This window comes from Solanum pennellii, chromosome 1, assembly GCF_001406875.1.
Source record: "Solanum pennellii chromosome 1, SPENNV200".
NCBI classification, from domain to species: Eukaryota; Viridiplantae; Streptophyta; class Magnoliopsida; order Solanales; family Solanaceae; genus Solanum; species Solanum pennellii.
In genome coordinates this window covers 59,628,929-59,640,814 of record NC_028637.1, presented here as the reverse complement: position 1 = coordinate 59,640,814, position 11,886 = coordinate 59,628,929, and the positions used below count along the sequence as shown (strand labels likewise).

Below are 11,886 nucleotides of genomic sequence, written 5' to 3'. Positions count from 1 at the left end.
CTTCACCCTACTAAACCCAGTAACGGTTTAGCATAACCACATAATTTAGATTAGTTTTAAGCATGAAATATGGGAAATCAACAGTTAGGCAATACAGGCAAGATTATGAATTCAAAACAAGTAAAATAGCACACATCAACGATTCATACAGGCCCAACACACATCACTAAGAGCAAAACAATTGCACTTGCGTAAAAACCGCTAAATACAAGTTCGGGATTTGGAAAACCAACCTTTAATATCGAACAAATAGTTTGAAAAGCTAGGCAACAAAGAATTCCAACTCCGCACACACAATCAACAACTAAAAATGGTAATAATGCAAAAATATAGAAAAATATAGTGCGGGTGTGATTTTGGAAAGTTGAAATGTGAGGTAGTGTGAAAGAGTTTGAACTTTTAATCTTTTGGCCGTTAAAACTGTCCAATTTTCGTCCTTTCAGCGACATTAATTTTGTTCATTGTACCACTCAGTGACACGCCGAGTGGCTAGTTACCTCACCAATTTTTACAGGACCTCCAATTAAGTTGGGGTTTAAACGGCTGACAAAGTCGAGGTTGCCGACCTGCTTGGCAAGACGCTGATTTGTCCATGGCTCGATGAGTTTTACAAACTCCAACATTATAGTTTCTTGAATCCAACGGGGGTCAAAATCCATCTCATCTTCTCATTATACAACGCATAAAACTTGACCCCTCTGGGGTTTACACACCCAACACCACGACATTGCCACTCCTACCACTATCTCCCATGTCATATTTAGACAAAATGTTAAGTTGGGTCATGATCTTGTCCATGTTTTGATCTCTCTCTCTTTGGTCTTTCTCAAGTTTCTCCTTAGTTAATGTGAAAGTGATATGAGAGACTTGATCCTCACGGGCGTACCATGCCTAATTGATTTTGTCATACCATTGTGGGGTTGCTATAACATAAGGTTGTTGCATCAAACCTCCTAGATAAAGTTGGTTAGCTATCCCTTGTTTACTGAATTAAGGCTTCGGTAAAAGTACTATAGCAAAACGTTTTCATGCAAACCAATAAGTTGGGCATTGTAACATCAACTTCCTAAATTGTATCCAAATCTCATGGATTGGCTTGCTGCTAGACGCTTGAAGCTTTGAATATTGTCCTGAAGTATCATTATCTTCAAAGGAGGGAAAAATCGCACTTGAAATGTAGTGATAATATCTTCCCATGAAGTGATGGAGGCTCTTGGTTTTTCAGATAACCACTTGCGCGCTTCTCCCATTAGAGAAAACGTGAACAACTTCAACCAGACTGACTCTTGGGATATGTTCTTGAAGGAGAACGGCCTAAAAATATCCACAAAATTTCTGATATGCTCATGTGGATCCTCATGAGAAAAACCACCAAACAACCTTTTAATTGCAAGAGTTGCAGCATGGAGCTTGTAATGTGGAACACAACGTTCAATTAATCGGAGGAAAACGAATGGCACCAATTCACCTCATTAGATTGGGGTCATTAGCATTCGGCTTATTGACATTATTTGAATTTTTGATGTCATCTTGGTGGCCCACTTGGGTACCATTGCTTCCGTTGACACTCATATCCTTTTTTTGAAAACACAAAATAACAAACTAAAACTAAAAGTAAATAGATTCAACTATGACTAAAAAGAACAAAATTCAACTTCACCAAAAAAATCTTAAACAACACCACTTCCCGGCATCGACGTCATTTTGATTGAATAACGGTATCAAAGACACTTCATCCAATTTTATGTGTCAACGATTTAACCTAATTAAATGAGTTGGGGTTCTTCCAACAATGAGCGATACGTGTTTGAGAATCAATCGAGAAGTATGAATATGATTAAATCAGTCACAGGAATAGACTTTGTTGAATAAAAACATAATACAAATTAAGGAATGACATTAATATCAAATGGGGGGTTTTGGTTTAAAATTGTCAACTACAACAACGACAAACAATATGAAATAACAACAATGAGTCAGGTTCTTGGGATGTGATTCGATTATTGGCTAATATAGATAAATGGGTAATTACGACTCTTAGAAAATAGTTATATATTAGTGAGTAAGCGAAGCCATAGAGGGAATAAATTTTCTCTCAAACTATTTATCCCGAATCAAGTTGATTTCTATCGAACATAATCAAGAAAGCAAAATAAGATCAGCCCACACCTTAGGATATTCACTCTCTCAAGCTGAATATGTGGGATTGCGTTTAGAATAGATTCTGTCAAGTTGAACCCATGTCAACCCAATACCGACTGACCATCAATCAATAATCTTGGTTTTAAAATATCTATCTCGAGCAAGCTAAAAGCACGAAGGTAGAGCTGCATTTGCAACTACAATTCTTAATTTAACCACAATTACTGAAACTCACTTCTAAACAACATTAAAACTAACAATTAGCAATTGCCATATACTAAATCTGCTCATAATCACATACTCACACCCTAAGAATTGAGATTTTAGCTAGACATCATAAAAAAAGATAAAAATCGTTACCAAATTGAGTTTTCATTAACTGGATAAGATCGTCGTTCCTACATTGTTCCAATTCGAAGAATCTCGAAGACTCAATTTCAATTTTTTGAAAGTGAAAAACTTCAATTCTTCAAAGCTTAAGAAAACTAGAAAAACTTGTCTCAATACTCATTCAATATGATTCAGAATTTTTTTTATAATCATAACTTCATGATAAACTAAATGTTCAAGAATGTATTTACAGTCACCAAAAATATGTTGCTAAGAGACATTTGATGCAATAACTCAGGCTCGCCGCTTAGCTCGGCGATCCGCCCTTTGATCAGTTCCGTCACTCTTCTGCCTTGGCCTTCAGCATCCTCAAGGTCTGTAACTTTGGGTGATCCAACACTGCATCGCATATCAAAAATCCGTCGATTGCTCCTTTCTCTCATCAAGTTGGTTTTCTCCTTCAGGGCTTGACACACTGGAACTTTAGGCGATCAAATAGTCATTCGGCGACTCTTCAAATGGACTTGGAAATCACCATGCTTGCTTTTCTTCAGTCTTTCATCTCACTTTGATTCTTTTTGCAAATTAGTGTCCTTGCTTTGTTCCTCAATCTATATACCTAGAAATCAAGGGTTTTACATGAATCATGGCCACAAAATAAGAATTTGACTACACTAAATCATTGTAAATAAAGCTCTAAATGAGTCTAAATCTTGGACTTGTCAGTAGGCTCGGTTCGTTACACTTTTGCACATTTTTTAACCAAAAAATAATAGAAATTTAAATCCCCACCCCTTTAAAGAGAGTAATTTTAAGAAAATAACTAAAGTGGAACCTCACCAGACTCGAACGCGTTACATGCAATAATATTTGTTTATAATCACATAACATAATTTGTTTATTCCTTTTTAAAAAAAGTTATTATTCTAATTTACTCAATAAAAGTTCCTATGTTGACAGACCCAACCAAAAATATCAGGAAAAATGCAAAAAATAAGACCCAATACAAATATACATGCAATCCTATATTAAAATTAACACCACAAAATTGCCTTAAAAAATTAATCTTTCATTAATTTCCAACAAAAACTTCAATGAACAGAATTACTTAATGATTCCCCATTACTTTCCTGGCATAATTTCACACCATCTGTTCGAATATTTCAATCTTCTAAAGTTTGCACCAACATCATCATAATTCTTGTATTTTTGGTATAAACTTAAGCTAACTTCAAAGGTCAAATTAGCACATTCTTGCCAACTTGAATATATACCTTGTTTTTAATCCTTAAAACAACATAGACGTACTTGTCATGAAATGAAAATATCAATAAAAATAGAGAGTTGTTGCAAAATGAAGAAAAATGGAGAATGACCGAAAATTTCGAACACATAGTGCTCTCAATAGAGTATTGCAGTTGATTTAATTTTTCAAATGAAAATTATGAACGAAAATAAAGGGCTTTTAAAATGAACAAGAATGGAGAAATACCCAAAAATTTGATAGAAATATGATGCTCCCAAATCTCAATAGAGTATTGGAGCTAATATAACAGTTTTGGACAGTGTGGTTTGCAAAGAAAAGAGTATAGAAAAGTCAAAAGTGGTTTCAATTTCAAAAGGTAGTGGTTTAATAGATTTTAAAATGGTTTACTTTAGAGGATACTTTGGGTACAATAAAATAATGAATTTACCCTATCACCCTTCCCATTCTTTTGAAATTTACGATCTTACCCTGAAATAGTAAGACCGTGTCATTTTGAGCCAATTTTTTATCGTGTCAAATATATTTTTCGTTTATTTGTGGGTAGCCGGGGAACGCTAATTATCTCAGATTTTGACCATGAAGTTTGGGGTTGTCTTTGACTTTGACGTAGTCTAGATAAGAATAGAAAAGTGACATTGATGGATCTGCCTAAATTCGTAAACTTTCTTTTGAATAGATCGAGGTCGTGTTTTTATTCGGAATAGTAAAAAGACATAAAGTAACATCTGAAGTTGTTCCAAATTTTAAAAAAGATATCTTAATTACACGGGCGTCCTATATCCCCTAAACAATTTCAAACATATATTATTACATCATTTTTTGATCAATTCCAAATTTAAATGACAAGTGTTATCACATATCAATCATTGTTGACACATGTTAATTTAATTTGAAATATTTATTTTTTTTCATTTTAAGTTTTTCTTTATTTCTCTATCTTACTTTTGACTTATTTTAATTTTGATTTCATTTTAAATTTTGTTTCATCTTCCACCCCTGCCTTTTAAGCTGTCCCTTCCTCCATTTTCTTTGTTTCTCTCTTTCATCTTCTTCTTCACCTCCCGCCCTAACCTCACCCCACCTCCACGTCAAGTTAAACCCCTCCCTCCATTTTCTTTCTTTGTTCTTCTTCTTCTTCGGTTAAATTTCTTTCTTTTCAAAATTATACTATTTTCTAGACTTTGTTGAGTTATTGATAACAAAACTAATTATTTTTCTAAAAAAATTAAAATTTTGAAAGTATCACAAACTAATTTATCTCATTTTCATATAACTTTTAAACTAGAGATGATAATTTTGAAAGAATCAAAATTCTCCGAGAGTTCAAAAGGTTTAATTGAAATTTGGATAAAAGAACTAAATAATACCTATACTAATTATCTTGAAATTTAATGGGTTTATCAGATTGTTTGAAATGTAATAAAATATTCAGATATAATTTTAAAATTGAAGAGAGTTAAACTAATAGTAGTAAAAAAGAGAGGTGGGGTTTTGGTAAAAATTACACTGAAAGTGAGAAGCTATAATGAATTTTTGAAGAAGACGAAAGAAAAACAAAAAAAAAGGATAAAAAGTCAAAATAATTAGAAAAATATTGTAAAACTAAAGTAAAACAAGACAAGAAATATAAAAGGTGATAGCAATAGAAATAGGGAGATAAAAGATGAGAGCATTTCTTATTCTTTAAAGTATTCATGAAATCTTCAAATGTATACAATATGAAACATTATGACTCTATTTATAGTGTGGCATAGAGACATACAAAAGTCCAGTCATAAACATGACATTAACATGATTATGATGGGGAGGTTATGAAAGTGAAAGGTTATAAGAGAAATGGTTATAAAGTTGGAAGTTATTGAGGATATGTTTATCTTCAGAATGGAGGAGGTTATGTAGTAACTTCTTGGTGCAGTGGACATCCACATTATATTGTTTTATAACACTCCCTCTTGGATGTACACAGATAATATGTCTCGTTAAAACCTTACTAGGAAAAAACCCTGTGGGAAAAAATCCTAGTGATGGAAAAAGAGTACACATATTTTTTAGTACGCTTTCAACGTTGCCTCATTAAAAACCTTACCAGAAAATTCTAATTGGGATAAAAACATGGTTAAGGAAAAGAGTACAACAGGTATTTTTCTCCCCCTGATAAAAAACTTTACTTGATATCTCAAAGACGATGCATTCCAATCTTACAGCACAAATTCTAAAATATTGATATTGACAATCCATAACAAATGAGTTTACAAGATTATCACTTGAACGAGTCTTTTGAACGTCTATCTCACTATTTTGTTGAAGATCATCTGTGATAAAGAATTTTGGTGAAATATATTTTGTCGATATCCTTTGATTATATCATCCTTTCAATCGAGCTATATATTATTTTTGTATATGTTGGCTACAACATTCTTTTCTAAAGGAAAATCACATACTTCCTGAATATGATAGGTCATGATTTCAACCAAAAACACACGCGACTTACTTCATGATCAATGTTATTTTTATATGATTTGAATAATTGGTTACTAATTTTTATTCTTTGAATGCCAAGATATTGTTGTGCCTCCATATGTAAACAAATAGCCTATTTACGATCAAGCTTTATGTAGATCACACAAATATTCAATCTATATAATCAAATAGCTTCTTACTCAGAGATTGATCATTACAATTTTATTGAAGCTTGTTTTTTTCTTGGTCAAAGAAAGCCACATATCTTCTATGTATTGAGTCACTTGATCTGTTAGTTTCTTGGCATAGGTTGTACGATAATATGTCAATCCCTTCACATAACTTATGTTGTGTGTATCAAATAATCTTCTAGTAGGTGCACAACCGACAATGTAAGTGCACCAATTTCATTTATACACGACATTTTAAATTATTTTATAACATCAAAAAACTCTTTCACGATGTTAAGGACTCTCAAAATCATAGGGTATCCAATAGAATTGTTTTAAGACCTTTTAAATCCTTCAAGGATTTTCATAAAATCGACATCGTCTGCTTAGATGTAATAATCGTTCATTATGCATATTCAAGTATTTCATCTATTGCAAGACTAAAACCATCATCCACCACTTGGAGAATATAGCTTCATTAATAATGTCAGGATTCTTTTCGAGAACCCTTTATGCCTAATGCACAAACCACACTTTATATTTTATTGTTATACTTTCGCACAATGATTTATTTGTACCACACTGACATTATATTTTGATCTATTAAATGTAAGATCAAAAACATCACTTTTATAAGTGAAACAAAATATACTTGAATAGTGCAATCATTTATCTGTCCACTGTATATGACAAATTTGAATTTAAGATCCTCATAACCATTTTTAGCACTATGTGCTACTTCATATCAAAGATACCATCAGCGATTATCTTGATTCGATTCGAACACGGCATAACTTATCGAGATCTCTTCATTTTTTTAAATCATTTTCAGGTATCTGAGCATATGCCAAGGTTTTATGAAGTGTTATGTCATCGTGCTCTTTCAAATAACTTGCCTCATTATCAGGACCATTTTGATAATTTTCTCCTCTCCTTCCTCAAGGAGTTTTACATTTGAAATCGATTGGTCTGTCACACTTCTGGCGTATCATAGACTTTGTCCTCTGAGGACTATTTAATGGAGCATTTGCAGCTTAATCAAATTGGATCAGCAAATACATCTAGCAAATTATTTACAACATTTTGCAAATGAATTATCTCTTGAACTTCAAGTTCACTTTTTTTAAAGAGGATCAAGATAATTCATCCCACACACAATTCCAGCTGCTAATCATATATCCCCCTAATGTTAGGATATCTAGCATTTACCCCCAACCTCATTTTGGGATCCATCTTTTGCACGGTGGAGTAATAAAATCATATACGTTCACATTTTTATATGGAAATTATTTGGTTCCTGACCCTGAACGAATTGTGATGGGAAAACCTTGTTGGCTTGATGCAAACATGTTAAATAAACTCATCTCATACCAAATTTTATTTGAGAGATTTGTTCTCACAATCAATGGTCTAGCAATAATTGGAGGCAAACAATTTCTGCTCAATCAACCAGTATTATCAACATGGTTTTATTGTTTGGAACTATGCTCTTAATTTAACAATATGAGCAAACAACCTTAGAAAGACCAATTTGTAAGTTGATACAAATGCACATGATCATATCATAGATGCATCTATTAAATCATAATAGTAAGCGGTTCACATGGAAAGTGAACGGGCCCATATTCACCTTTTTAGATGTTTCAAATAATTTTAAGGGATACAATTTCAACCTTAACTGGTACAATGATCATTTTATCATTAGAGCAAGCAACACATGAGAATTCTTGAAGAATTATTTCTTTCTTTAACATATAACGACATGAATTCTCAATTCTTTTGCATCAAACATGAACTGAAATGGTCAATCGATTATACCAACTGATTTTTATTCTAGTAAACTTCTAGTTTACTTTTGTATGTTAATTCATCGTCATGCATGTATTTATATGCAACAAACAAGAGAAAGGCGGGTAACCTTTTATGTAAATATTCATAACCCATTTTGATTGTAGTAATCCGAAGATATTTAATCTTTCAATAATTTACAGTCTCAATTTAATTTATTTTTCAATTGCTCCAAAACTTAAAAAAAGAATTTGAAACTTACTACAACCTCAATATTATGACCTATTTTCATTTATGGATAGTAACAAATTAGTTCTTCCAAACTCTTAATTAAGTTTGTGTACTACCTCAAATTTCACAATACCATTCTTATAGTGACCATCTCCTTCAAAGTTTCATGGGTAAAATTATTGCATTCAAAACTTATTTCTTGATAATCAATGACAAATTTATGTTGCCACACAACAACATTATTTTGGTCATGGCCACAACCATCACATAAAAGATTTCTTTCTTTCTTATGTCCTCCAATAGTTCATTATAAAACATACCACAATATTTGTGTAGTACTCAAAAATATATATATGGTCAAACTGACTATTTATGTCAAAATATTTCTTTCAATCTCTCAAACCTCCTGTAGATGTGAGATATGACATTCATCCAACAATACATGAACATGTTCTTATCCATACGAACACAAGTCGTATTTTCTTCAAGAAATGGACCATAACCAATTGTACATGTTCCATAGGTTTTTATTAGAAATTCATTGTCATATTTTGACATTATGTGACTCACCTTAACATCACTTTAAGAGGTCAAATGTACCAAATGTACTACCACTTTGTATTCCTATTTTGATGGAGGATTTACAAAACTTTTTAAATTGGGTTGCACCAACAACAATGTGTCCAACTTCTTATACTACTTTGATGGATAAAAATTACCTTTAAGAATTACCTTCACATTTGAAGGACCATCTTAAGAAACAATGTGTCCAATAACCTTTTATAAAATTTTAATGGACAAAATTACCTTCACATTTGAAGGAACATCTTAAGAACCTATAATGTTCTTCCTTTTAATTATCAATATAATGACCATTAACATTTTACCATACCCATATTCATACATTCAACCACTTGTCATTTTTTAGACATATAAATACACTGCTACCACATTCACATAAGAGAATGGAGCAAATTAATTGGCAAATTTCATGACTTTCAGTCAAAAGTATAAAACCTTATGTTAGTCATCATCATATCATCACTATAGTGCATTAGGACTTAAACCCAATGTTTTACCCATATAAAGTTCATGGTGCACCAAAACTTTAACTCAATGTCTTACCCACATGGTGCGGTGAAACCTGAATTCAACATCCTACCCTCAACCAATGCCTTAATAAACCAAAATGCATTACCAAAAAATAATTATGGAAATTCATAAATATAAACTAAACTTTACTTAATATACAAGATATATGAAAAAAAACAACTAATTAGAATAACATGTTAGAATCATATAAAAGTCCCAAGTTAAAATAAATTCAAACATTTTAATAGTCCCTCTTAACATTGATTATGAAGATTATTATAATTTACTAATCGTTTTAGAATAACTACAAAACAAGCTTGTTAGTACAAATAATATATAGGATAAGAAGTATATCATGCAACCAACAATATTACTAGGATAATTCATAAAAATCACCTACCATTGATTCTTGACGAAAAATGAGCAACTTGTGCTAATAACGTGTTGTAAAACTAAAGTAAAACAAGACAAGAAATATAAAAGATGATAGCAATAGAAATAGGGAGACAAAAGATGAGAGCATTTCTTATTCTTCAAAGTATTCATCAAATAAAGAAAATATATTTAATAGCATAATACTTGTAAAATAAAATTATATTTGTTCGTTTAGTTTGATTACGCTCTTTAAAAGAGTGCATAAACTCTCCATGTAAGGTGGACCAAAAATAATTAAATAATATTGGTTCAGAATTATTTAGAGGGTAATAAGATGCTTGCATATTTTCGATAAGGTATTATATAAGATAATTATCTATGTTTTTGACAACTTCGATGATATGGTAGTAAAAAAAAAATATTGCTACCCTTCATATAATAGCTAACGTTATTCCCATTACTCATGATAAGCAATTTTTTTTTGTCAATTTGAATTGAATATGGAACAACCCAACTATTAATAAATTGAACCCACTCTTCAAGTTTTCAATTCTTATATATCTTAGCTAGTTATCACAAATAAACAAATACCAAATCTTGGTACTAGGAAGTGAAGAGGTATACCATTTTTAAAATCTCTTGAGTCCGTGTACCTTGACTGTTTTCCTGTAGAGCTGAAGTCAAGGATTCCTTGTAAACTATAACCCTCAAGCTTCCTGGATATCCATGTAAATTATATTCCTTTACTTCATCTGAAATAAAATTGTAGTATATCAATTGTCCACTTTTGGTTTGAGGAGTAATAATTGGTTCCAAATTGTTAAAGGGGATTGAGTAGGAAGAGGTGTAATGGTGTATCTCGAAATCCAAGTTTCATTTACGCCGTAGTCTTTTGTTGTCCAAATATGAATGACATTCGTTAATGGATCAATCTCAGATCTTGGATCACGATAGCTAATCAAGGTGAGAGAATAATTTAATATAACAAGGCCATAACAGAGTCCATTAGAAAAAAAACAAGTATGAGGCATCTTGATATTGCGAAAAGTATCACTGCTTATATCAAAACTGTTATGCGGAATTCGAGATAATACGAGAAAATATAAACGCGAAAAACAAAGACAACAGATTTACGTGGTTCACCAATAAATTGGCTACGTCCACGGGGAAGAGGGGGAGCAGTTTTATTATGGAGAGGCAAGAACAGAATTACAGAATAGGGTTTGTCATAGCGTCTATATATAGTGCTAAGCTACGCCCTAACAGGCTTGGGCCCAACATACAGAATTAACAGATAATTAAGGGCCCAATACAATAACATTGTATACCGTCGGGCCGTCCTTTCTGTTTGTAACGGGTCCGATTCAAGGCATTCAACAAATCTCCCCCTTGACTTGAATTCTCCTAACAGATTCTTCAGACGCACTATGATAGTGCCAGGCCTCCCCCTCTTCCTCAGAGTTGCCCCGCAGGGCAATTAACAGCTTCTGATGTTGAGCAAGTCCAAACAGTGTTGAAACTTGCTCTGTGGAACCGGCTTTGTGAACATATCAGCAGGATTATCAGCAGTTCCTACTTTCTTCACCTTGATTCTCTTCTCACTTCTCAGAAAATGATACCTTACGTCAATATGCTTGGTTCTCTCATGATGGACTTGATCCTTGGCTAGACAAATTGCGCTCAAACTGTCACAATACACCGTAGCCTGATCATGATGCAGACCAAGATCACTAACCAGCCCTTTCAGCCAAATCCCTTCTTTTGCAGCCTCTGTCAAGGCCATGTACTCCGCTTCCGTAGTAGACAAAGTCACTGTAGGTTGCAAAGTTGCCTTCCAACTGACGACAGATCCTCCAAGGGTAAACACATAGCCAGTCATCGATCTTCTTGTGTCAACATCTCCAGGATAGTCAGAATCAGAATAGCCAGTAACCAAGCACTGAGTATCACCTCCATAAATGAGACCAACGTCAGATGTACCTCTAAGGTACCGGAAAATTCTCTTCACAGCCTGCCAATGTTCTCTCCCTG

The 11,886-nt window shown here is 32.9% G+C and overlaps 1 protein-coding gene across 1 annotated transcript in view; it reads right to left on the bottom strand.

Moving 5' to 3' along the window:
* Positions 1–1,058: 1,058 nt before the first annotated feature.
* The window catches only part of LOC107021658, a 14,921-nt gene continuing 4,093 nt past the window's right edge, over positions 1,059–11,886 (bottom strand). The window contains exon 2 of the mRNA XM_027913704.1: positions 1,059–1,409. Within this exon, the coding sequence (XP_027769505.1) occupies positions 1,059–1,409 (351 nt within the window). The remainder of the gene's footprint in view (positions 1,410–11,886) is intronic.